The 27,240-nt window shown below is 51.4% G+C and overlaps 1 protein-coding gene across 1 annotated transcript in view; it reads left to right on the top strand.

The window, feature by feature from the left end:
• PYGB (glycogen phosphorylase B) overlaps window positions 1-27,240 on the top strand; it is a 54,716-nt gene that overhangs the window by 16,260 nt on the left and 11,216 nt on the right. Inside the window, 12 exon segments of the mRNA XM_007472187.1 lie at window positions 2,266-2,367; window positions 13,914-13,992; window positions 16,169-16,272; window positions 19,516-19,647; window positions 21,353-21,464; window positions 21,757-21,839; window positions 22,675-22,818; window positions 23,339-23,431; window positions 24,392-24,538; window positions 25,197-25,360; window positions 26,049-26,163; window positions 27,083-27,184. Of these exon segments, the coding sequence (XP_007472249.1) occupies window positions 2,266-2,367; window positions 13,914-13,992; window positions 16,169-16,272; window positions 19,516-19,647; window positions 21,353-21,464; window positions 21,757-21,839; window positions 22,675-22,818; window positions 23,339-23,431; window positions 24,392-24,538; window positions 25,197-25,360; window positions 26,049-26,163; window positions 27,083-27,184 (1,377 nt within the window).

The raw sequence follows: 27,240 nt of genomic DNA, 5'->3' as shown, positions 1-27,240 counted from the left end.
GCTTCTTGGTTCTGAGGAGAGTAGTTTAAGAACAACTACAGTGAAGTGTGAAGTGATGGTGTGAATGCTGCTGGAAAAACCCAAAGGGCAGCACCACTAAAACGGCTGTTGGCTGGCAGATGGTCACCAGGTTTCCTCAGATGTTTCTGGTCAGCTGCTGGTCAGAATTCTAAACAAGGTATAAGAAAGTGCCTTCAGCGTGTCTCTGCCCACATGGTAGGTTCCAAAGCTGCTGGTGCGGGGCTCAGCAGGTCGCCCTCTGCAGGTGTCTCCGTGAAGTGCACAGGCCCCAGCAGCCCTCTCGCCACCTGAGGAGAAGGAATCCAGGCCTTTCTTCTCCCTGCATTCTGCAGCCCATAGGGAAATAGATTTTTTAGATTGTATATTTTGGAAATTTTATAGGAAGGGTAAAACCGTAGCGCAGCCAGCGCTCTCCCCTGGATTCACACCTGAGACCGAGATGTGCTCTCTCATCATCGTGCACGTGCACAGCTCACAGACACACACCTTTTCAAGGTCTGGTTTTGCTCTTTTACGTTTTACTTAGAGGAAATATTAGGTTGACAGAGTGTTGCAAATAGAGTGTAGCATGCCCACGTGCCCTTCACGGCTGCCCCCAATGGTAACATCCTGAGTGACCACAGCACAGGTATCAAGACTAAGAAGTTAGCGCTGGCTCAGCACTTCCTGTCAGTTCTTCCTCTGATGGCCTTTCTCTGTCCCGGACCTAATCCAGCGTCCTCAGGGCATTCAGTCGTCCTATTTCCTTAGTCTTCTATCTACAGTGGTTGTTGGTCTTTCCTTGTCCTCTGTGACCTTGACAGATCTGACGGGTGCTGGTCAGGCAGTTCCACAGATGTCCCTAACTTTGGGTCTGACCGATGCTTCTCACCGTCAGTCTGGGGTTGGGAGTTTTGGAAAGGAAACCGTGGAGGCGAGGTCCCCTTCTCATGACAGCATATCACCCGACCTGTTACTGGTGAAGTTAACCTTGATCATGTGGGGAAGGTGTCATCACAATCCAAAATTGTGAATTTGCAGTTTTCCCTTTCCAGGCTATTTGTCGGAAGGGAGCTGCCATGACCAGCCCACCCTCAGCAGGAGGGGGTTGAGCACCACAACACCTCCTGGAGTGAAGGCTATCAGAGAATTGGGGGGCATCTGCTAAAACCACCACGGCAATTAAGATTATTTGGGGAGAGACACTTGGAGGGTTGTGCAGAATATCCAGCCAGTCCCTAGAGCCATGGTGGTCACCTGCGCAGCTGTTCCTGTGCTGTTCTCATGGTGGTTTTCCATTCCTCCCATTCCTTCTGCGTTTATTAATCAGAATTCTTCTGTAGGGAAGCATTTTTCCCTTCTCTCTTCAAGGCCTTACTCATTTTTTTTTTGAGAGTTCTAGTTTTATTTTATTTTATTTTTTTAGCCGTTCTGTGCGGCATGAGGGATCTTAGCTCCCCACCCAGGGATCGAATCCGTGCCCCCTGCATTGGGAGCGTGGAGTCTTAACCACTGGACCTCCAGGGAAGTCCCAAGGCCTTACTCTTGACAGCTAGATGCAGCATGGAGCCCTGTATGAGAGCAGGACTCTGCGAGCCAGATCTCAGCTCTGCCACTGCCTCCCGTGGCCCATTGGGCGGTCGTGTGGGCAGATGGCACCAGGCGCGGGAAGTGTTGAACCCTGTGTGGCCCCCAGCAAGTGTTGGTGGTCGTCACCTCGTTTACATGGAGGTTTACCTCTCAGTCCCCCAAAGCCAGCAAACAGTCAGCAGGTGGAAGTAGACGTGCCCATCCGTCTATCCCGTTGTGTTGCCCGTGCTGTTTGCGCTGAGTACTTAGTGCAGGTGTCAGGAGCTGTTCATCCTGCAGGGCCGTTTCACCCCGTGTGAGCGATGTGGTCTCCTCCTCGAGGGCGTGGCTGGGAAGAGGCCTCGCCAAGCTCAGACCTGGCTCTGTCTGTCCTGGGAGTCTGTTCCCCACTACTGCCCCTCCCTGCCTCCCTACCTCAGGCAGTGGTTCGTTTCCATCCCCTTGGGGACTCCAGAAGGGCAGTGAACAGACTACTTTCGAAGGGCCCCCACTAGGGGGGCTGCCCCTGGAAAGCTGAGGTTGGCCAAGGCTGAAGGGAGTGAGCCCATTTTAGGGATGTGCAGGTAAGTGCAGGGTTGACTGAGCGAAGCCCCTAAGAAGGTCTTCTCGGCACCGGACTCTTCTCGTGTGTGGGGTGGAATGCACAGTCTAAGATGCTTCCTTTTGCTTCCTCAGCGCATCTACTATCTTTCCCTGGAATTCTACATGGGCCGCACACTACAGAACACGATGGTGAACCTGGGCCTTCAGAACGCCTGTGACGAAGCCATCTATCAGGTATGGGTCCTTGGGGCCAGGATGCTAGGTGGCCTCTCGTGGGCACTGAGTCTTATTCCAGGCCCTGCAGAGGTGAGCGCTGCCATCTGGGATGGGAGAAATGGCTCGGGCGTCGGGGAGAATGGGTTGGTGGGCGACACTCCTGCTCAAGGGGAGAAAGCACAAGTGGATGGGAGCTAATGCATTGGAGGGCAAGGACTGGGGTGCGTTGTGATGCCAAGGCTTGACGCTTCTAGACCTTTGCACTCCGTACCGCAATCCCAGGCGGGTTTACCACGTGGCAGAAATGGCTGGTATCGTCCCATTTCTCTCCACTTTATTGAGCCAGTGAGCCACCGCCAGCTCCCCTCCCCCACCCCAAGACACTGGTTCTGCCCTCTAGTTATAAAATTGCTCTTTCTCCCCTGCTCAGAGTAAGCACTGCCTGTGCCTGAGCTTCGTCTTTGACAGCTGTTCACTCAGAGGCCTCACCCTTTCACAGTTGATTTGCAGTTTTAGGGCAGAGCTGGAATAGGCCGTGTCTGTTTACTGTGTGTGTACCCCCTCTGTGGACACTGTCTCCCTCCCGCACCGGACGCTCAGTGTAGGATTTCTAGAGTGTGAATGGGCAGCACCCCTGCCCTTTGCACGTATGTGGAAGGGTCCTCACCAGAGTCGTTCCTTCCCCCAGCACCTGCCGCTTTCTTTGCTTTTGTTTGGTTTTGGTGTTGGGGTGGGAGGTGCTCTGGGGTCTTTGTTGGAAGCAGGGTGGTGTGAGCCTCCTGTGGCTGTCAGGCCCTGGCATCACAGGGGCTCCTGTCTCCCATCCAGGACTTAGGGGAGCCAAGCATCTGGGACAAGTAGTTTCAGTTGGCACAATAAAAACTTGGGGAAAAAATTGACTCCCCCAGATAAGAACCTTAGGCTCACAGTTATCTAAAAAGATGGAGGTTATCCTCCCAGGTGATTTGTCATTTGAGTTTCATTTACTGACTGTGAATGTTAGAACATGTCTATAAGGACCACAGAACAGTGGAATTTACAGTCGTACAAAGCATTTCATTTTTTGAAACATTTTCTCTGTATATAACTTTTTTTTTTTTTTTGCGGTGCGCGGGCCACTCACTGCCGCGTCCTCTCCTGTCGCGGAGCACAGGCTCCGGACACGCAAGCCCAGCGGCCATGGCTCACGGGCCCAGCCGCTCCGCGGCATGTGGGATCCTCCCGGACCGGGGCACGAACCCGTGTCCGCTGTATCGGCAGGCGGACTCTCAACCACTGCGCCACCAGGGAAGCCCCTGTATATAACTCTTACAGATAGTAAATATTTTAGGGAATGTTTATACCATAAATATGCATTATCTGTTTATAATGTTTTTAAAATATTTACTTTAAATGGCTGTTTATTATTCCTGAAGCCAATTTTTTTTTTTTTTGGCTGCACTGCAGGCTTGTGGGATCTTAGTTCCCCGACCAGGGATTGAACCCTGGCTCTTGGCAAGGAGAGCACAGAGTCTTAACCACTGGACCACCAGAGAATTCTCTGTTTATAATTTTCATTACACAAATAAGATGTTAATTGTAGAAACTTAGAAAATACAGGGAGGCATATATCTTTTTAAACATTGTACATTTTTTTTCCCTAAAAATGGTATTTCACTTGCCATTTAGCTTTTAATTAAGCTTGTGTTTGAAAAGTTTCCACGATGACAGAACTTGAGCATCTTCAGGCGCACGTTTGCCTGGCCTTCCTTCCAGGCACAAGGCGGGTACCAGACGCTGTGGGTGGGATGCAGGGCTGGAGGCCTCCTCCCTCCAGGCTCCCCAGTTACAGTGCAGTGTCAAAAATAAAACATGCTGCCACTGCATCACCCAGGGCTAGTTCTGGGAGCGGGTTGCACTAAAAACTAGAAATTCAGAAGAAGCCAGTATCTCCTGATAGAGCTATCAAGGACACATTTAAAATTTTTTTATTGTAGAGAACTTTATATATAGAAATTGAGTGTTACGATGAAATTCTTCCACATACTGTCACCTGGCTTCACCAGTCCTCAAGCCCTAGTCCTGGCCGGTCTTGTTTCCCTTATGCCCCCATCGCTCCCAGATTGTTTAAGCCAATGTCAAATATAATATTTCACTTGTAAATATTTCAATGGATATTTTTAAAGATAGGGTCATACCATTATGACCTCTAAAATATTAACAATTCTGTAATATCAGTTTTTCAGGCAGTGTACAAATTTCTCTGATCGCCTTAAAATTTTTTTTTTTTTTTTTTTTTTTTTTTTTTTTTGCGGTATGTGGGCCTCTCACTGTTGTGGCCTCTCCCATTGTGGAGCACAGGCTCCGGACGAGCAGGCCCAGCGGCCATGGCTCACGGGCCCAGCCGCTCCACGGCATGTGGGATCTTCCCAGCCCAGGGCACGAACCCGTATCCCCTGCATCGGCAGGCGGACTCTCAACCACTGCGCCACCAGGGAAGCCCTAAAATTTTTTTAAATAGTATGTTCAGAAACTTAGTTGCATTTGGTTAATATATCTCTTAAATCTCTCTTAATCTATGAGCGTTTCCTCTTTTTTAATTTGTCTGCCTTGCAGTGTACTTGTTGAAACCGTGTTTGTTCTGTAGTGTCCCCAGCTTGTGTTTAACCTGCTGCTTTGTCCAAAGGATGTCTCAGCACTTCTCCTCAACATTGTACTGATGGAGCTGGGCCATTTAGCCAAGAAAATGAAATAAGAGGTATCCAGATTGGAAAGGAAGAAGGGAGGCTATCTCTACTTATAGATGACATGACCTAGAAAATCCTAAGGATTCTAGTAAAAATGTATTAGTACAAATGAATGGGTTCGGCAGAGTTGCAGGATAAAGGCCAATATACAGAAATCAGTTGTATTTTTATATACCTGCAATGAACAATCCTAAAATGAAATTAAGAAAACAATTCCATTTAAAATAGCATCAAAAATAATAAAATACTTAGGAACAAATTTCCAAAAGAGACACAGACTTATGTTCTGAAAACTATAAAACATTGTTGAGAGAAAGAAAACCTAAAAATGGAAAGACATCCCCTGTTAATGGCTTGGAAGACTTAATGTTAAGATTGCAGGGACTTCCCCGGTGGTGCAGTGGTTAAGAATCCACCTGCCAGTGCAGAGCACACAGGTTTGATCCCTGGTCTGGGAAGATCCCACACGCCGTGGAGCAACTAAGCTCGTGAGCCACAAGTCCTGAGCCTGTGTGTCACAACTACTGAAGCCCATGTGCCCTAGAACCCAGGCGCTGCACCTACTGAGCCCATGCGCCGTCACTACTGAAGCCCACGCACTCTAGGGCCCACGTGCTGCAACTACTGAAGCCCGCGTGCCTAGAGCCTGTGCTCTGCAACAAGAGAAGCCACCGCACCACAACGAAGAGTAGCCCCCACTCACCGCAACTAGAGAAAGCCCACGTGCAGCAACAAAGACCCATGCTGCCAAAAAAATAAAGATTGCGAGACTCCCCAGACTGATCTACAGACTCATTGCCATCCCCAGTAAAATTCCATTTGGCTTCTTTGCAGAGATTGACAAGCTGATTTTAAAATCCAGATGCAGATGCAACAGATCAGGATTAATTAAAACATCTTGAAAAAGAAGAACAAAGTTGGAGGACTCACATTTCCAATTTCAAAACTCACTACAAAGCTACAGGTGTGGTCCTGGCATAAGGACAGACAGATAGAGCAGTGGAATAGAATTGAGAATCAAGAAATAAACCCTCATATTTATAACTGATTTTTTTCCCAATTTAAAAAAATTGAGGTAAAATATACATAATGTAAATTTACCATCTTAATTGTTTTTAAGTGTACAGTTCAGTGGCGTTAAGTACATTTATATCATTGTGCCACCGTCACTACCATCCATCTCCAGAACTCTTTCATCTTGTAAAACTGAGACTCTATATCCATTATATACTAACTCCCCATTCTCCCCTTCTCCCAGCCCTTGACCACCACCATTCTACTTTCTGTCTCTGAATTTGATACTCTGGGTACCTCACATAAGTGAAAACATACAATATTTGTCTTTTTGTGACTGGCTTAATATCTTCAGGGCTCATCTGTGTTGTAGCGTATGTCAGAATCTTTTTAAGGCTGGATGAATAATAGTCCACTGTATGTATATACCACATTTTGTTTATCCATTCATCTGTCCTTGGACATTTGGATTGCTTCAACCTTTTAGCTACTGTGAATAATGCTGTTAAACATGAGTATATAAATATCTCTTCAAAGCCCTGCTTTCAGTTCTTTTGTGTGTATATATAGAAGTGGGATTGCTGGGTCATAAGGTGATTCTGTTTTGCTTTTTGAGGGACCACCATACTGTCTTCCAGAGCAGCTGCACCCCTTTATATTCTCACTAACAGTGTAAAAGTTTCCAATTTCTCCACATCCTCACAAACACTTATCATTTTCTATCTTTTTTTTATTAATAGTAGCCATTCTAGGGCTTCCCTGGTGGCGCAGTGCTTGAGAGTCCGCCTGCCGATGCAGGAGACGCGGGTTCGTGCCCCGTTTCGGGAGGATCCCACATGCCGCGGAGCGGCTGGGCCCGTGAGCCATGGCCGCTGAGCCTGCGCGTCCGGAGCCTGTGCTCCGCAAATGGGAGAGGCCACATCAGGGAGAGGCCCGCATAACGCAAGAAAAAAAAAAAAAAAAAAAAAAAAAAAAAATAGTAGCCATTCTAATGGGTGTGAGGTGATATCTCATTGTGATTTTAATTAACATTTCCTTAAAGGTTAGTGATGTTGAGTGTCTTTTCATGTGCTTATTGGCCATCTATATGTCTTCTTTTGGAGCAATGTCTATTCAAGTACTTTGTCCATTATTGAACTGGGTTGCTTGGTGTTTTTATTGTTGAGTTTTAGGAGTTCTCTATCTATTCTGTATATTACTCCCTTATCAGATATGTAGTTTGTGCAGATATTTTCTCCGATTCTGTGGGTTGCCTTTTCACTCTGTTGATAATGTCTTTTTTAAAAAAATTACTTAATATTTATTTAGGGACTTCCCTGGTGGTCCAGTGGGTAAGACTCTGCGCTCCCAATGCAGGGGGCCTGGGTTCTGTCCCTGGTCGGGGAACTAAATCCTTCATGCATGATGAAACTAAGAGTCTGCATGCTGCAACTAAAAGGATCCCGCATGCTGCAACTAAAGATCCCTCATGCCACAATGAAGATCCCTCGTGCCGCAACTAAGACCCGGCACAGCCAAAATAAATAAATAAATAAATAAATTTTAAAAATGGTTAAGATAGTAGATTTTTAAAACTTCTTTATTTATTTATTTATTTGGCTGTGCTGGGTCTTAGATGCGGCACGCGGGATCGTTGTTGCCACGTGCAGGATCTTCGTTACAGCATGCGAGATCTTTAGTTAAGGCATGCGGGACCTAGTTCCCTGACCAGGGGTCGAATGTGGGGCCCCTGCATTAGGAGCGTGGAGTCTTAACCACTGGAACACCAGGGATGTTGCGATAATGTCTTTTGATGCACAAAAGGTTTTAATTTTCATGAAGTCCAATTTTATTTTGTTGCCTGTGCTATTTTTTTTTAATAAAAATTTTTTCATTTTTATTATTTTTTATTTTTTATTTTTGGCCGCACCGTGCAGCATGTGGGATCTTAGTTCCCCGACTAGGGATTGAACCCACACACCCGGCATTGGAAGCGCGGAGTCTTAACCACTGGACCGCCAGGGAAGTCCCTGTTGCCTGTGGTTTTGGTGTCATATATGGTCAATTGATTTCTTTTTTTTAAAAGGAAAAGTATACCAAAACAATTCAATAGAGAAAGAATAAATAAACGGTGCTAAGACGCTTAGACATCTACTTGCAAATGAATGAAGTTGGATCCCTACCTTACACTACATATAAAATTAACTCAGCGTGGATCAGAGACCTAAGTGTAAGAGCTAAAAATATAAAATTCTTAGAAAAATATATACAAGTGCATCTTCATGATTTGGCAATGCATTCTTAGAAATGACACCAAAAGTACAAGCAGCAAAAGAAAAAAATAGGTAAATTGGACAAAGGACATCAAAGGGCATAATGAAGAAAGTTAAAAGACAATCTACAGGGCTTCCCTGGTGGCGCAGTGGTTGAGAGTCCGCCTGCCGATGCAGGGGACACGGGTTCGTGCCCCGGTCCGGGAAGATCCCACATGCCGTGGAGCAGCTGGGCCCGTGAGCCATGGCCGCTGAGCCTGTGCGTCCGGAGCCTGTGCTCCGCAACGGGAGAGGCCACAACAGTGAGAGGCCCGCGTACCGCAAAAAAAAAAAAGATAATCTACAAAATGGGAGAAAATATTTGTAAATTATAAATCTGATAAGGGTCTAGTATCCAGAATGTATTAAGAACTCTTACATCCAAATAACAGAATGACAGAAAAGTTGCTCAGCGTCATTCATCATCAGGGACACACTCAAATCAAAACCACAGTGAAATACTACCTCACACCAACTAGCATGGCCGTAATCATAAAGACAGAGAACATACGGAGAAACTGGAACCCTCATATGCTGCTATGTTGAGAAGCTAGTGTATTAAATTAAGAATATGCAAATTATGGCCAGCTGAAAGACGAGGCACAAGCCACCCACGTGGGGTCGGCATCCATGCTCCCACTTTGGGGAAGGACACAGCCTGGGATCACTTTGATTGAAGGTACAGTTGCAATACACCCACATGAAGTAGGTAAAGTCACAAGACTTGTTGCTTACAGAAATGGGGGTTGGGGGGAAGAGAAGTCCTCTGTCACAGGTTGCCAGCAAGCAGGAGATAGAGAGCAGGGCAGTAAGCACTTAGTACTTACAAGGTGGTTTCAGGCCCAATTCTAAGTGGTTATTTTAAAAGGTTATTTTTACTGGGAAAAGCAAAGTGGGAACGTGGGTTGGGAATCCTCAGCTTGAGTCCTTATCTAAATGCCCAGACTCAGTGTGCGCAGGGCTGTCATACTGTAAAATGCCGAGGCAGCAACTCATCATCGCATCTGGTAGGAAAGTAAAATGGTGGAGCCACTTTGGAAAATAGTCTGGCAACTACTCAAAAAGTTAAGCATAGAATTACCGTGTAACCCAGCAATTCCACTCCAAGGTTTATATTGAGAAAAATGAAAACATACTTCTAGTGTGGGGGGGAGGGATAAATCAGGAGTTTGGGATGAACATACACACACTACTGTACATAAGATAGATAACCAACAACGACCTACTGTATAGCACAGGGAACTCTACTCAATATTCTGTGATAACCTATATGAGGAAAGAATCTAAAAAAGAATGAATATATGTATAACTGAATCAGTTTGCTGTACAGCTGAAACTAACACAACATTGTAAATCAACTATACACGAATAAATTAAAATTAAAAAAAGAAAGCATACATCTATACAAAAAATTGTACATGAATGTTCATAGCAGCATCATTCATAATAGTCAAAAGGTGAATACAACCAGGTGTCTTTCAATGTGGCATGGCCATACAGCGGACTACTACACTGTGATAAAAGTACTGACACAGGCTACAACATGGATAAACCCGGAAAATAATATTCTAATTGTAAGGAGCCAGATACAAAAGGGTGCATATTGTATGTCTCCATTTACAAGAAATGTCCAGAACAGGCAAATTTATACAGACAAAAAGTAGAAAAGTGAGGGAGGGAGAAATAGGGAGTGACTGCTACTGAGTAGGGGGTTTCTTTCTGGGGGGATGAAGTTCTAAAACTGGGTAGTGGTGATAGTTGTACAGCTTTGTGAATATGCTAAAAGCCATCAACTTGTTTGCTTTTGTGGTCTGTGGGTTATAACTCAATAAGAAAAAGTCAGGTTGTTAAGAGAGCTCTGTTGTGCTCAGTTTCCGTCTTTGTTTCCGAAGCCCACTTTAGGAAGGTTTTTTTTTTTTCCCCTTTTTTATTATTTATTTATTTATTGGGTTGCGCCAGGTCTTAATTGCGGCTGGCAGGCTCCTTAGTTGTGGCATGCAAACTCTTAGTTGCAGCATGCATGTGGGATCTAGTTTCCTGACCAGGGATCTAACCCAGGCCCCCTGCATTGGGAGCGCGGACTCTTCACCACTGCGCCACCAGGAAAGCCCCAGGAAGGTTTTAGACTTTGTGTCAATTAGCTACATCTGGGCCTCTTCTGAACGCTCTCAAAATCAAGGCAAAATTTGCCTTCCTAGGCTGAGGTGTGCCTACAACATTCCAGGTAAAAACGTAAAGGAACAAAACATCTTGCCCACATGCACCCTGGGCCTGTCTTCCTTGGGTGTCTGGTCTCTGAGCTAAGAGATGTGTCAGGAGTAAGAGGTTCCGGCGTCAGGTTTGGAAAATGTGGCAGTTAAACACATTTCTTAATGTTGAGCAGGTAACGTGTTATTAGGTACATCCTATCTCCCCCACACACCCCAAATATTTTGGTGGAACACACTCTTTGAAATTGCTGTAGGAGTCAGTATTTTGAAATTTAAAATTTGAAATTCGGAAGTCAGTATTTTGAAATCTTAATCAGATTGTTGTATGTGTTAATACCACTTGATTTAATAGATACTAAATCATTTCTTTATGACTAATGTTTTTAATTTTCTCACAACTTAGCTTCCACCCTTTGCAGTTCGTCAGATCCTCAAAGTGTGATCTGGAGACCTCCGGGGTCTCTGAGACCTTTTCAAGGGGTCGTCTGAGTCAGAACTATTTATTCTTATTCGCATGAGTCTGTGTACGGTAGGCCTTCCAGAGGCTCTACTGTGTGTGATATCTTAACAGATTGAATGCCATTAAAGAGATTTATAAAAATGTAGAACACTGCCACGCTTTTCATTATTTTTTTTGGTTGTTTTAAAAAATGTAGTTATTCTCCATTAAACAGTGTTGTTTGTGTTAATATGTAATGGGTTTGTTGTTTTAAGATGAATTCATGTATACTTCAAAAAATTTCTCCATTTTAATTTCTAATTTGATAAATATTGATAGATATAATCTCAATAAACAGTAACTCTTTAGGTCTTCCTGAAATCAAAAAGTTTAGAAACCACTGATCAAGGTAATTAATGAGGGAATTCCCTGGAGGTCCAGTTAGGACTCTGTGCTTTCATTGTGGAGGGTGAGGGTTCAGTCCCTGTTCGGGGAACTAAGATCCCACAAGCCATGTGGTGTGGCCAAAAAAAAAAAAAAAAAAAAATGTGTAAGAAATTGGAATAGGATGGATCAAACAGGAATGTGGACTCTATGAAAAACTCTCTTTTGAGCGACTTTGATCAAGTTACCAACACTCTCTGGGCCTCAGTTGACATCCGTATCACGAAGTGAGTAGGTCAGATGACATAAAAGTTTCCATACAGCATTAACCTTTTATGATTCTAAATGATTCAGAGCCGTGTACTACAATGCATTTTCAATCTTTCTCTCCTTCACGTGGCCAAAAAAAAAAAAAAAAAAGTAATTAATAAGCAATTTGTCAAGTTTAATACACTAAAGCCAGATTAATGGAACAATTATCCATCTATCCTAATTGAGAGCCTTAAGATCTGCATTCTTTTATTTATTTGTTTATTTATTTTTGGCTGCAGTGGGTCGTCGTTGCTGCGCGGGCTTTCTCTCGTTGTGCTGAGCGGGGGCTACTCTTCATTGCGGTGCGTGGGCTACTCATTGCAGTGGCTTCTCTTGTTGCGGAACATGGGCTCTAGGCATGCAGGCGTCAGTAGTTGTGACACACAGCTCAGTAGTTGTGGCGCACGGGCTTAGTTGCTCTGCAGCATGTGGGATCTTCCCAGACCAGGGCTCGAACCTGAGTCCCCTGTGTTGGCAGACAGATTCTTAATCACTGCGCCACCAGGGAAGCCCCAAGATCTGCATTCTTGAATGGTTTTAAATCAGGTGCTTTCTCTCTGATGTTTAACCTACCATATCTGTTTCACAAGATTGTTTGAATGCAGTTGGAATAGATAGGAAAAGTGCTTTTAGGTTTTGGCTTTAAAAGATGTCATGTGGGGCTTCCCTGGTGGCGCAGTGGTTGAGAGTCCGCCTGCCGATGCAGGGGACGCAGGTTCGTGCCCCGGTCCGGGAAGATCCAAATGCTGCGGAGCGGCTAGGCCCGTGAGCCACGGCCGCTGAGCCTAGGCGTCCGGAGCCTGTGCTCCGCAACGGGAGAGGCCACAACAGTGAGAGGCCTGCATACCGCAAAAAAAAAGATGTTATGTAAATATCATTAGACCATGGGAAAGTAGAGAGTTACTAAAGGCATTGGCTTCTTTTTAGGATACGTGTTATAATCTGTCCACTGTAAGTAGGTTAATAACGCGGCAGTCAATATCTCTGGCTATTAAACCATGTCTCATTTTGACTGTTAATTCTTAAGTCATTCGGCAGCTTTTGAAATACCTGGAAGCTTTCATTTTCATGCATTGATTAAACACCAGATTTTTTAAAAATTGAAGTATACTTGGTTTATAATATTGTGTTTCAGGTGTACAGCAAAGTGATTCAGTTTTATTTTTTTTTCAATTATTTTCCATTATAGGTTATTACAAGATATTGAATATAGTTCCCTGTGCTACACAGTAAATCCTTGTTGTTTATTTTATATATGGTAGTGTGCATCTGTTAATCCCATACTCCTAATTTATCCCTCCCCCTTTCCCCTTTGGCAACCATAAGTTTGTTTTCTATGTCTGTGAGTCTGTTCCTGTTTTATAAATATGTTCCTTTGTACTATTTTTTAGATTCCATGTATAAGTGATATTATATAATAGTTGTCTTTCTCTGTCTGGCTTACTTCACTTAGTATGATAATCTCTGGGTCCACCCATGTTGCTGCAAATGGCATTATTTCATTCTTTTTTATGGCTGAGTAATATTCCATAGTAGGTTATATACCACATCTTCTTCATCTGTCGATGGACGTTTACGTTGCTTCCATGTCTTGACTATTGTGAATAGTGCTGAAATGAACATTGGAATGCATATGTCTTTTCCAATTAGAGTTTTTTTCAGATATATGCCCAGGAGTGGGATTGCTGGATCATGTGGTGACTCTATATTTAGTTTTGTTTTCCACAGTGGCTGCACCAATTTACATTCCCACCAACAGTGTAGGAGGGTCCCCTTTCTCCACATCCTAACACCAGATTTTGTTTTTATTTTTATTTTTTTATTTATTTTATATTTTTTTGCGGTACACGGGCCTCTCACCATTGTGGCCTCTCCCACTGCGGAGCACAGGCTCTGGACACGCAGGCTCAGTGGCCATGGCTCACGGGCCCAGCCGCTCTGCGGCATGTGGGATCCTCCTGGACCGGGGCACGAACCCGCGTCCCCTGCATCGGCAGGCGGACTCCCAAGCACTGCGCCACCAGGGAAGCCCCTAACACCAGATTTTAATGTTGGATTTGCAAGTCTAAAAGAAGGCAGACTCTAACCCTTGATTGATATAAGCTCATAAGATTTAAATATCTTTCCACCTATCGCTGAGGGAAAATATTAAATAATATTAAAATGTTACCTCTGTTTTTATTCACAGTTGGGGCTAGACTTGGAAGAGCTGGAGGAAATAGAAGAGGATGCCGGCCTGGGGAACGGAGGCTTGGGGAGGCTGGCAGGTAACCCCAGGCTCCTGTCCAGGACAGACCTTTCCTGACACAGTGCCTTGGTCAGAGAGCAGTACGTGGCAAGGCCAAGATCAGCCATGCTCCCAGCACTGGTCTGTGGGGATAGATTGGTCCCTCACAGTGGATGGGACAATGTGTCCTCTGGGTCAAAATCTTTGCCACCAGTAGGGGAAAAAAATGCAAATTATATATTCTCTTTCACACAAAGGGCGCTTCATAATTATGGTCACCAGGCTTGCCAGTATTGGGGAGCTGGTGCCAGGAGGGGTTTGCAATATACCAACCACCTCCACAGCCAGTAACTGGGAAGAAGACAGAGGGCTAGGAACAGACACGCACAATTTATGAATGTGGCCCAGCTTAAAGCAGCTGTTCCTGCTTTACTACAGTAAACAGAGTGCTCTAAAATAGCAGAGCTGTTTCTCTTGGAGCTACTGCTCCTTTGGGCCACCCTATTTGAGAATATACCCAGTTTGAAGTTTGTGGGCTTTTTTCTGTTTTAATTATTTTCGCCAGCCATTATGGGGGGGGGGGAGGAGCTGGGTTAAGAACTTGGAAGTGGAAACAGCAGTCACGGTGAGATTTGATGTCACTGTGTCCTTCAGGGCTTTTGGGCACAGTGCTTCTGGAGCAGAGATGATCAAGTTCTGTGCTGCCCTTGTGTGTACGGGGCCCTAAAGTGATACCCTTTGCACTCCTGCCCCTTTTGAGAGCCGTCAGTCATTTTGTAAAGGGAGCGAATGCCCTAAAATTTATCTGGGTGACTGTGTGTCTGTGTTTCTGTTTTCAGAATTCAAGTTAAATTCTTCAAAAATTATCAGCACAGCCTATGTTTCTGTCCAACCCAGCAGCACCCGGCTCTAGGTTAGCCCTTGGCCAGGCATGCCCCGCCTGCAGGGGAAAGGCCGTGTGTGCCCCACTGGAGGGTGTGGGCTCTGTGTGGCCTGCGAAGGTGAGGTCACACGCACCACGCTAAGCCGTCGCTTCCCGCTGCAGACGGCGTTACAGCGTCCAGGCCGGCAGGCAGAGGGCAGCCCCTCGGGCTTCGGTCCCCATCGCCCTGGCGGCGTTCCGTTGAGCGTGATCATCTCCCCACTTAGTCCTTGCTCAGTCAGTAAAAACTGAACCTGTCCCCCAAGCTCGAGGGAAGCTCCAGGCCGCCCACCCTGAGGCCGGCGTGTCACCTCGTGGGCCGTTCCCGCCCCCGCGGTCCTCAGGCCGCGTCAGGCTGCTTCGCGTCCACTCCAGGCACCTTTCCTGCCACTGGGCGGCGCCAGCGGCCTTCCCCCTGGGCTCGTCTGGGCCCCTCTGGTTCCACGGCTCCCCTCGCCGTGCAGACCTGGGACACCCCCAGCCTGCGGTAGCTCGTGTGCAGCGTCCCTGCGAGAATGATTTCCTCAGAGCGAGAGCCCAGGCCTTAGTTTGTGGGTCTTCTTGTTCCTCCTCAGCAGAGGGCCTGACACCCCCAGGTCTGTGTGTGTTTGGTAAATTGGCATGTGTCTTATGTGCTGGTGTTTCGTTGTTAAGATTTTGTGTTCTTTTTAATCCACAAGTTTAATAAGCCTGCCTTCTGAATCTTTATTCAAATCATGGTGGTTTGCTTTCAAGACATCTTGATCGGAACAAGGGCTCCATTTGGTGGCACCTTCCGGGGGCCCTGGTGGCACTTTGGCACCTGGGTATTTGGTGCTGTGAGTGCTGAAACGTACATCTGCAGGCCCCACTTCTGTGCCTTCTTTACCAGTATGTGGGCAGATGTTCTGTGATGTTGCTTGGGTTTCAAGTAGAACGAGTGAGGGTGGGGGGCCTGCAGCCTGAGTGAGGCTCCCTGAGGGGGCGTTGGCGGGAGGGGACGGGGCGTTGAGGTGAGCTGAGCCTGGCAGAGTCCTCTGTGGGGCTCGTCCCTCTTCCCACGTCCCCAGGTAGCCCCGTGTTGATGTTGTCTTGTCCTGACCCTGGGCTCTCAAGCCGAAGGGCATCGGAGTGGGTTTCCATTTTCCTTTTCATGAGACCCGAAGGTGACTGGTCACCACTGGGCCACTGCCTGACGCCCTGGGGGCCGGCCCTCCGGCGCCTACTTGACTTGGTGTCTGAGCCTTGGCTCCAGAGGCCTTGGGTCTACTGATTGTCTTTGATCCCAAGAAATTCTTTGTGTTTGGACTTTCAGCCTGCTTCCTTGACTCCATGGCCACCTTGGGCCTGGCGGCATACGGCTATGGAATCCGCTATGAGTTTGGGATTTTTAACCAGAAGATTGTCAATGGCTGGCAGGTGGGTGCGATTTCCTTCCTTTGCTCACTTGCGGCTCTCATGCGCATGAGAAAATAGCCAGGCACCGTCAGTTCTGTTTTTGGATTTTCTGCTCCTCCTGGAGAGGCTGCGTGCCGGTCCTTGGCAGGGCAGGGGGGTGCAGAGGGGGGCAGGTGGGCAGTGCTGGGAGTTCTGGGCACTCCGTGCTTTCCACATCGTCCCCACAGCCGGCAGTGCCTGTCGCCCACATGTGCTCATTGCACACGGCTTCTGTGTGGCGACAGGACGTCTGGTGGGCTGGGGCCAGAGCCCAGCTGGGCCTCACAGGAGACACCATGGGTTGAGGATGCCACCAGCTGGTGTTGTTTTCTGTCGTCTCTCACAGAGCGAAGGCACCCCCCCAGCCCAACCCCACCGCAGAGGAGGATTGGCCTGGAGTCGCTAGGAGAACAGCTATTGCAGGCTTTGCTCCCACCTGCCCTCACTCTCTGACACCAGTGAGGTGGTGGCGTCCTGTGGGTTTAGGGGCTGGACTCTGCAAAGCAATGTGGCTCTTAGGAAGAATGAGCCTCAATTCTAAAGCGTCAGGCAGAGAAGTAACACGGTCAAGACCCTGCTGGTAAACGGGGGGACTCAAAACGCAGTCCCACCTTCCTTCTCTTAGGTGAGGTGGGTGTTTCCCCTCACTTTGGCGTTTCAGAAAGGAAGGCAGCACTCTTCCACTTGGGTGGAGAATAGTTTAAATAATTTGGGGTCTAAAAGTCACAGATAAAGCGGGGCTGGAGTTAGGATCAAAAAGCTGGTAACAGGAAAGCCGTACAGTCTAAACAAGCTAATGATCGGGGTGATGGAAACGTCCTCTGTCTTGATGGGGTTTGGGTCACACAGGTGTGTGCAATTGTCAGAACTTACCAATGTTGGCCTTAAGGTTTATGCATTTCACTGTGCGTCTGTTAACCTAAAAAATAAACACTGTGGTGGACTGTCCTTAATGACATGCCTGCTGAATGTTCAGGGGAGGAGTGGACAGATGTCTGGGATGAACTGCTCACTTTGAAATGCATCAGAAAAGTAATGGATGGATGGAAGGAGACGTGGTTATCAAGTATAGCAAGATGGTAGCAGTGACAGAGCCTGGGTGGAGGGTGTGCAGTTCACTGTCAATTCCTTGGCATTTCTGTGTGTTTGAAAACGCTCATAATAAAACGTTAGCCAAGAAAAGTATGGCCAAAAGTAAAAGGAAACAAAAGAGATTTGTAGCCACTGGTTAATTTATAGAAATACTCCCTCTGGCCTTGAAAGGAGAAATGCACTTTTCCTCCTGTCACCTTCTGGGTGATTTTAGTCACAGTTCTTTTTGTTCTTTTTTTTTTTATTATTATTATTTTTTATTTTTTTGGCCACACCTTGCTGTATATGGGATCTTAGTTCCCCAACCAGGGATCGAACCTGCACCCCCTGCATTGGAAGTGCGGAGTCTTAACCACTGGACCGCCAGGGAATTCCCTAGTCACAGCTATTTATGTGTGTGTATCTGTCAGATGTGAGCCAGCCTTTGTACATGTGTGGTCTGTGGCCCATTGTAGCTCTTTCGCAGTCGAGGCGATGTGTGTGTTTTTAAGACAGAGACTCTGAGGCTCCTCCCTGCCTGGTGGGTGTTACGGTTGTAAGAAGGAAGGTTTTGGTTTCTCTCTCTATCTCTTTGACCACAGACACTTCTTCCTTCTGGTTCCCTGTTCCTGTGCCTCTTGCCATCATGCATAACAATTTAAAGACAGTCCTAGGTTGATAGGCCGGTGGTAAACTTGCCAACTCCCACGCTTCTGTCAAGGGAGCTGCTCAGTCAGAATGCTTTTAGCGGAGTTTAACTGTAGCACAAGTAAATGTGGGCAGTGGTCACAAAGCAGCATTGGTGGCCAACAGGGGCCACAGACCAGCCTTCCTATCAGAGAAGGGGCTCCAGAAGGGAGCCCCCCTTGCCTCGTGTACTTGGGAAGATGCTGCTTCTGCAGACAGCTCATTGAACTGCTCTGTGGAGACAGCCAGGCTCTGATGTTGGAATCTCACTAACGTACAGGAGGCCAAAGGCAGGACCAGTCCTGTGATGAGAACAGTCTTGCGGAGAGTTCTGTGGAGATGGGAGCAGGGAAGCAGTAACCTCAGCCACATCACAGTCCTAAAAGCATGACCCAGATGCTCTTTCTGGGGACTTGACTTCCTTCTGTCTGTGACTTGGCCGTGCTGGACGTGTGGTGTAGACAGGGCCATCCTTCTGTCTGTGACTTGGCCGCGCTGGACGTGTGGTGTAGACAGGGCCATCCTTCTGTCTGTGACTTGGCCGCGCTGGACGTGTGGTGTAGACAGGGCCATCCTTCTGTCTGTGACTTGGCCGCGCTGGACGTGTGGTGTAGACAGGGCCATCCTTCTGTCTGTGACTTGGCCGCCCTGGACGTGTGGTGTAGACAGGGCCATCCTTCTGTCTGTGACTTGGCCGCCCTGGACGTGTGGTGTAGACAGGGCCATCCTTCTGTCTGTGACTTGGCCGCGCTGGACGTGTGGTGTAGACAGGGCCATCCTTCTGTCTGTGACTTGGCCGCGCTGGACGTGTGGTGTAGACAGGGCCATCCTTCTGTCTGTGACTTGGCCGCGCTGGACGTGTGGTGTAGACAGGGCCATCCTTCTGTCTGTGACTTGGCCGCCCTGGACGTGTGGTGTAGACAGGGCCATCCTTCTGTCTGTGACTTGGCCGCCCTGGACGTGTGGTGTAGACAGGGCCATCCTTCTGTCTGTGACTTGGCCGCCCTGGACGTGTGGTGTAGACAGGGCCATCCTTCTGTCTGTGACTTGGCCGTGCTGGACGTGTGGTGTAGACAGGGCCATCCTTCTGTCTGTGACTTGGCCGTCCTGGTCAGGTCACGTCACGTGGATGGAGTCGTGCGGTGTGTGGACTCTGCATAATGTCTCGAGGTTCGTTGATGTGCCCCAGGACCTCTTCCTTTTACTGCTGAATTCAAGCAATTCTTAACATCTTTTTACTTTGATTTATTCTTCTAATTTCATATGAGTTTTTTTTTTTAACAGTCCAAAGCGTTCATTTTTAAACAGAGCCTTGACCAGAATTGGAAACCTTTGCGCTGTAAATAGGCCGCAGTTTTGTTTCTGTGCCGGGCAGCATCGTCTGGATGGCGTGGTCAGTGCGGGTGGAGGGCAGGGTCTGCCAGTGCCCGGGACCATCTCCCCCGCCCTCACCTGCCGCCCTTCCAGGTGGAGGAGGCGGATGACTGGCTGCGCTACGGGAACCCCTGGGAGAAGGCGCGGCCGGAGTACATGCTGCCCGTGCACTTCTACGGGCGAGTGGAGCACAGCCCCGAGGGCGTGTGCTGGCTGGACACACAGGTACCATGGGTGCTTCTTGGTGGGTGGGGGGCTGAGCACGGGGACCCTTGTCATGTCGGCTCCCTGTGGGGCTTCCCTGTGGGACCCACCTCCCCACGCTAGGTCGGGACTGTCCAGACACCAACTGTGAAGCCACACTCTGTAGTTTAACAGGAGCCATGTCGGCTGAGACTGGAGGTGTCTCGTGGTGAGCGGGTCGGTGCTGGGAGGGGCAGGGCACTGACCACCCCCGCCCCGACCCCAGTAGAGGGGGTAGGACCCGCCCCGCGTCCCCGTGGGGCAGGCACTCACCCCTCGCTCCCGGTCCTGCGTGTGGGCCCGGCTCTCAGTGCAGCTCACTGGTTATTCTGAGCTGTCGGAGCTCTGGGTGTGTGGGGCAGCTGGGTGGATGCCCTGCAGTGGAGCACGGCACCTCCGGCCCCCAGCTGGGCCCTGGGGGGCCAGGGCAGGAGCACCGAGTGCTTGGCGGAACGCGGTGCCGTACCGGCGGGTGCACACACGGAGTCCAGCCCGGGCTCAGAGACCGCGGAGGCAGAGGAGAGGTTCTGGGGGGGCGGGGATGGATGGTGGTTGCAATACGTAAGAAAGATGCCACCAAAGCGATGTGGGCAGTAGAGCGTAAACAGGGCAAGCCCGTGAGTCACAGGGGTCAAGTGAGTCATCCAGACTCAAGTCTTAACTGGGGCTCATGGAGTCAGGGCAGGCTGGCGGCCTAAGATGCCAGAGTGCGTCGTATTTAATTTGGAAAAGCAGAGAAGGGGACCTGGCTTTCTAGGTGTGTGTGCTTGTGGAAGATGAACGGGAGGCCTGGAGACCACTCGGCACCCCAGGCGCCGCACAGCGAGGGCCTTGCCCTGGGGGACTGGCCGTGCAGAGGGAAGGGGCAGGTTGCAGATGCTTTGCAGGGCTTGTCAAGGCCAGGCAGGGTTGGGGAGCAGGGCTGCGGGGAGACGGGAAGGGAAGGGTGATGCTGGGGCTTTAACCCGGGGCCCCGCCCCGTAGTCCTTTGTGGCCATTGGAGCTCCTTCACCTCCTGAGGCCGCACACGAAGCACCCCTGAAAGCAGACCTGAGTGTGAGAAGCCCGTGGGAGGGTCTGCGGGTGGAAGTGACCTGAGGCTTGTGCACCTCTTCCTGTGCTCGGCAAGAGCAGAGCTGGTGCTTCTGGACAGATGGGGATCGGGATGGGGGTGGAGGGCAGGTCGGCTGTTTTCTGTCGGGAGGGAGTGTGCAGGCTGCTTTGGTTTTGCTGAAGTTCGAGGTCAAGGCAACAGGAGGAGCCTCGCCGCAGACGTGGGAGATGGTCTGAAATAGCAGCTGTCTGTGGGGAGAGGTTAGGTGAGTCCCGAAATCGCCCACGCAGAGTTGAGTGAGAAGAGGGCAGGAGTGGAGGGGGAGGCCGAGGACACGGGAGGAGGGGCTACCGAGGAGCCAAGGTGACAGTCGACGCCGGTGTCCAAGGCAAAGCTAGAGAGGGCCTGGCGTGTGGTCAGGGCCAGCGGAGGCGGCCTCGGGTGCCCCTGGCTCAGGACGTGTGCGAGCCGGGGCTGCAGGTGCGAGGGACACGGGGCAGGTTGGGCGTGTTTGAGGAAGAAGGAGCGAAGCCAGAGGAGGGCGGGCTGGTAGGCCGCTTCGTGCGAGGCCGAGCTGCCCCAGCCTGTTGGGGGAGGTGGCCCAGGCCTGGGGACCGTGTCTTCCCTCGGCAGGTGGTGCTGGCCATGCCGTATGACACCCCGGTGCCGGGCTACAAGAACGACACCGTCAACACCATGAGACTGTGGTCCGCCAAGGCGCCCAACGACTTCAAGCTCCATGACTGTGCGTCCCCTCCTGTCCCCATCCGGTGGCTGATCCCAGACTGAACCCGTCTGCACCCACAGCCCACGAGGCTCCCCACTGCGGGAGGGCTGAGGGCGGGTTCCCTGTGAGCCCTGGACTTCCCAGGGACCCCACGCCCTCCGGAAAGAGCCAGGGGTCTGGGGCGGGGTGTGGGCCGGTCGGCGTAGCAGCTGTGGGACGCCTTCTGCTTGGGAGCGCTGTCCTCAGACCGATCAGGACACATGGGAGCCTCGGCAGGCACGCGGGTCCTGACTCCGCTCTCTGCCCTCAGTCAACGTGGGCGGCTACATCGAGGCGGTCCTGGACCGGAACCTGGCCGAGAACATCTCCAGAGTCCTGTATCCCAATGACAACGTGAGTAGCTGCTGCGGGTGGTCCTCATCCGCGCCGTTCCTCCAGTGTAGGAAGCACTCCTGCAGGGCTGGGCTCCAGAAGGGCCCCTGTGCTGGCCTCAGGCTTGTAAGGTGAGGCCACGAGAATGACCTTCTCAGAGTGAGGGCGGACACGGCATCCCTGACGGGGTCCAGGAGGACCTGTGTGCTGTTAGCCCCTCCTTTGCCCTCTGCCCAGGGGAGCTCTTAGGAGGTTCCTGGCCTTACACCTATGCTCCCCATAAGCACACGGCCGCCGAGTGCAGGGCCGTGGAGACCTCAGACCTCACGTCCAGCCGTTTCTGCTCTTCAGCACCTGGTGCCAGCTCCCTAAGAGTTGGTTGGCGTGTTGTCACATGGGGCCAGCAGTCCCTATTCTGCAGGGACGTCTTGAGACGCCACGTGGTCATGGTTTGGAATGCTCTTAGCAGTTGTCCCCACTTGTGAGGCGGGGGCCTCAGCCACATGATCCACTGCCACCAAACGAGCCCTTAGGATTTGCCCATCTTTGTGGGTTGTGTGTTTTTCTTATTTTATCAGGGAAATACATGCACGTAGCAGCAAAGGGCCCTGTGCTGAAAGGCTCATAAGAAAATGCCCTCCCCCAGCACCCCCCCGAGATTCCGAACAGAGACTCATGCTTCAGGCATGAGGCCTCCCGGAACGTGAGGCACCCGGGAGGTTGCTTTCCTGGCCTCGGCCCCAGCACCGGGTATCGAGGCATCTCACCCCTGGGCCACACCCCCGCCTGGGCCCTGTCCTGGGTTCGGGGGCCCAAAGGGCCCATGCAGCGGAGGCTGAGCCGGGCATGTGCTCAGTTCTTTGAGGGGAAGGAGCTGCGGTTGAAGCAGGAATACTTCGTGGTGGCCGCCACCCTCCAAGACATCATCCGGCGCTTCAAGTCGTCCAAGTTTGGCTGCCGCGACCCTGTAAGGACCTCCTTCGAGACGTTCCCAGACAAGGTGCGTGTGTAGAGGGCTGAGCACCGTGCCGGAGACGGGCTGTTCCCAGGCTGGGCCTCCTCCTTCCAGCTGCAGTGGGGGCAGGATGGGAAGCCGCCCCCCAACCTGGGCCTCCTCGTGCCCGGGGACCAGGCCGCCTTCCTTCTCCACCAGGGCTGCCCTGGGCCTCAGGAGGCGTCGAGGCAGCAGGGAACGCTGTGAAAGGCTCCGTCGGGCAAAGCGGCCAGTTTGCAGGCTCAGTTCAGTAATCTGAACACAACCGGCCGGTGTCCGTCAGGCAGGAGCAGCGTTCCAAGGCGAGGAGGGCTCTGGACGCGCGCTGAGGGGCTGGCCTGCGGGTCCTCCACTCTGACCTGCTCCCTGCTCCTCCGCGGCTTTCCATGCTGGGCCCGGAGCCCGTGCAGCGCCGTCCACTTCCTGCTGCCAGCCCTATGACCAGGCTCCTCGGGGTGGGCAGCCAAAGACCCCGGTTCTGCACACGCGGACAAGGGACTGAGGGGGTCACCCCGTGTAAACGCAGGTGGCCATCCAGCTGAATGACACCCACCCGGCCTTGGCCATCCCTGAGCTCATGCGGATCCTGGTGGACGTGGAGAAGGTGGCCTGGGACAAGGTGAGCACTGAGGGCCTGAGCGCAGTGCCCCCAAACACTGGGCACGGGGTGACCCCCCCGCCTCTCCCGACAGCAGGGGTGAGTACTGAGCTGGCCCTGGGATGCAGAGGGAGGCCTCTCTGGTGGCCTCGGGAGAGAAGGAAGTTGTCCCTGGGAAGACGGGGCTGTGGGGAGAAGGGCGTTCCAGGGGCGGGTCTGGGGTTTCTCTCAAGGGCAGGGCACAGCGAGTGGGCGCAGCAGTTTAAGGGCCAGAGAAGGGTGGTTTTCTGGAAGACAAGCAAAGGATTCTGACACTTCTGAGAGCTTCTCACCTATATTTTTTCATCTTAGAATTGTGGCAAAAAACCCAGAAATGTTCTGTTTAAAGAAACACATCGTTTACACATTTATAGGCTTGTTCTCCCTGCTTCACTTACTTTGGTCCTAGATTCTTTAGTGGGGTTTTGTTGATCTCATTTACTTAAGTCAACATATAAAACTATTTTTACCCCATTTTTTAGCACCAGAGCCCCTTTCTGTTTTGGGGCTGCACTTCTGGGTGGGGTTGGCCAGACCCTGTTCACCCCTGGACAGCAGAGAGCAGGGCCAGACACTTAACCAGTTTCCTCTGGACTGTGGGTGTGAAGTCAGTTTGGTGGAAATAAAGCAAAGCTACCTGGAGCTCTGTCTGGTTTACAGAGGAAAGTTGCAGTGGTTCCCAGGTAGCAGGTAAGGTGCTCATTTCTGCGTGTGCTCTGGGTCAGGATGTGAGGTGCACGTGGGGTGTGTCAGGACAGTGAAGGGTGCAGGGCTCACTGTGGGTTTAGGAAGTTCTGGGTCCCAGAGAGCAAAGACGTGCGGGGCCCTTCCTGGTGGCATCTGAACACCTGCCTCTGACTCTACACGTTCCCCTCACCTTGGCATCTGGCCACGAGCTGCTTTTTTCTGAATAAAACATTGGGGTGTTCTGGAATGTTGTAGGCCTGGGAAATCACAAGGAAGACCTGTGCATACACCAACCACACGGTGCTGCCCGAGGCCTTGGAGCGCTGGCCTGTGTCCATGTTTGAGAAGCTGCTGCCACGGCACCTGGAGATCATCTACGCCATCAACCAGAGGCACCTGGATGTGAGCATGCCTGTCCTGTGGTGATGCGGGCAGGGGAGAGGGCTGCCCTGCTCTGACGGGCCCTCCTCTGCCCTCCATGTCAGATCATCTGGCCCGGGACAGGTGCTTTACTTCTTGAAGGGAATAGCCGTTCAAGAAGAGGACTTTGGGGTCTGTGGCTGTCACTTGGCAGAGCTGTTGCCTGGTCCCCGTGCTTGGACCTCTGCTGCGTCGGGGGGAGTCTTCTTTTCATTTCTGAGCAGGTTCAGGTGTGAATGTCTGTTCCTGGAATGCCAGAGGCCTTTGTCCTGTGACATCACTGCAGCATTTGGGTGATTTGGAAACAAATCACCTTTGTCTTTCCTCTGTCACCCACAGAAAGGATAGTGGTACAAGCACAGGGGAACTTAGAATTCAGGTGTGATTATAGTTCATTTTTTTAATCTTTTGGTGAAAGAGTAGCCATTCCCACTGGTAGACTGCGGTTATACCCTGCCTGGGCCAGCGGGGACAGCATCCCCATCTCTTCCTGTACATCACACGGCACCTCCTCAGCTCCTCTGACCCCACGGGCCGGGCCGCTGCCCCCAGGCCGACGCAGACCTTCGCCCGCAGTCGCCCTGGGCCTTTCTTGGGGAAAGCAGCCCCCGCCCTCCTGCTCACTGCTCTGTCTCGGCAGCACGTGGCCGCCCTGTTCCCCGGGGATGTGGACCACCTGCGGAGGATGTCCGTGATCGAGGAAGGGGACTGCAAGCGGATCAACATGGCCCACCTATGTGTCATCGGGTCCCACGCTGTCAACGGCGTGGCAAGGATCCACTCGGAGATCGTGAAGCAGTCAGTGTGAGTGGGGCCTGCGCTTGCCTGCGCCAGGGCGAGTGAACTGCCCAGAGCGCAGCGTTGGGGGGTGAGGCTCTGACTAGGTGGACGATGCTGGGGGACCGAGCCCTCTTGTCACCAGGAGCCCTTCCCGTTGTCTGTGTTCTCGGTCTATCCAGGCAGAGGCTCTCCTTCTGGAGCACGTGCCGCTGGCTGTGGGCCTTGGCGCCCCGCCTGGGGACAAGAGTCCTGGGCCCCGCCAGGGTGGAGGTTAGGGTGTGACGGGCTGGGGCTCATCCCCGAGAGGAGGGAGGAATTCTTAGGCCAGATTCCCTGCTTCTGCCCCCTCTTTGTGGGATGTGGTCTTGGAATTCCTCCTTTCCATCCTCGCAGACCTGTGGAGTGCCTCATGTGAGCGCTGCAGCCCTGCACAGGTCTGTCCGTGTGGAGGCTTCTGGGTCCTAGGTGCTGGCCTGAGGCTTTGTGTGATGTACTGTTTAATCCCCACTGTCCATCCACTCTCCACTGTCACGACCACTGGGAGGTCGCCAGGCTCCAGCCACATGCTGGTGTGGAGCTGGGCTCCTTGGGGGATGGAACAGAAAGGCTGGGCTCTGGATCACCCAGGGGCTCCCTTCAGAGGGCCCTGTGCCTCTCGCTCACCTTGTTTGAAACAGCGCTTGTGACAGTTGCCCGTTGTCTGTGTTTTTAGCTTTAAGGACTTTTACGAGCTGGAGCCAGGGAAGTTCCAGAATAAGACGAATGGCATCACGCCCCGACGGTGGCTGCTTCTCTGTAACCCGGGGCTGGCGGACATCATTGTGGAGGTGAGGCCAGCGCCTCTGAGCCCACCCAGGGCTGTGGGCAGGCAGAGCGATTGGCAGCTACCTGGGGCCGTGTGGGCGGCGACCCGCTCCTCAGCGTGTGGACAGTGATGGCTCCTGGACGGGTGCGGGTGGTGGGGACCCGCTGTCGCCCTAGGTGTGGGGGGCCGGGCAGTCGGCCAGCAGCCCTGGCAGCCTGTGCAGGAGTTGAGAGGGGGACTGCTAGGCCCAGCTGCCCCCGAAGAGGTTTGTGAGCCGGGCACGCAGTCGTTGTTGACTTGTTCCCGTGTTCACGTGCTCAGCGAGGAAGGAGACAAGTCACGCACGGGCCAGGCCACGTGCTGGACATGGGGGTGTGGCGGGGGTGCTGGGGGGCGGGCTGTGTGCCAAGGAGGCTTCTCTGGAAAGGGACGGCAGAACCGAAGTCTGCCTGCCCAGTTACCGGGAGGGCCCGGGAGCAGCGCTGCAGGGACGTGACCACCCGCAGCCTGGCTGGTGCGGCCTCGGTTCAGGGCAAGGCCACGGAGACGGCCCAGGTGTTTGGAGGCCAGGAGTTTTCCTCTCGGTCCTAAATTAGAAACAGGGAGACTGAAGCTGGGGTTTGTTTGGAAACAGCGCTGTGCTGCAGTGTCGGGGGCAGGGTAGGGTGCCCAGGCTGGGCGGAAGCGGCCGGAAGGCCTCCGTCCATCTGCAGTTCTGGCGGGTGCGGGCCTTGGGGGTGGGCGGAGACGGGCCCCCAGGTTTCAGGCCTGTGGGGAGCGGGGGGAGCGCGTGCATTTGAGGGCACGTTTCAGCGGTCGGGACTTGACCGGCGCTGGGTGTACGGTGTCTCCTGGGAGGGGGTGTCGTGGGAGAGGAGCGGGCCTGTGGCTGAGGGGGGCAGAAGAGGTGCGGAAACCGCGTCTCCCTTATGACTCGGCAGAGAATCGGGGAGGGTTTCCTGACGGACCTGAGCCAACTGAAGAAACTGCTGCAGCTGCTCAGTGACGAGGCACTCATCAGGGACGTGGCCCAGGTCAAGCAGGTAGGCCCGGTGGGGGGCCCATCCCCCCACTCAGCCTTGCAGAGGGGGCCCTGCTG

Source organism: Lipotes vexillifer, unplaced genomic scaffold, assembly GCF_000442215.2.
Source record: "Lipotes vexillifer unplaced genomic scaffold, Lipotes_vexillifer_v1.1 scaffold670, whole genome shotgun sequence".
Classification (NCBI taxonomy): Eukaryota; Metazoa; Chordata; class Mammalia; order Artiodactyla; family Lipotidae; genus Lipotes; species Lipotes vexillifer.
The sequence above is the reverse complement of the archived record's forward strand: the minus strand, read 5'-3'. Positions and strand labels throughout refer to the sequence as shown.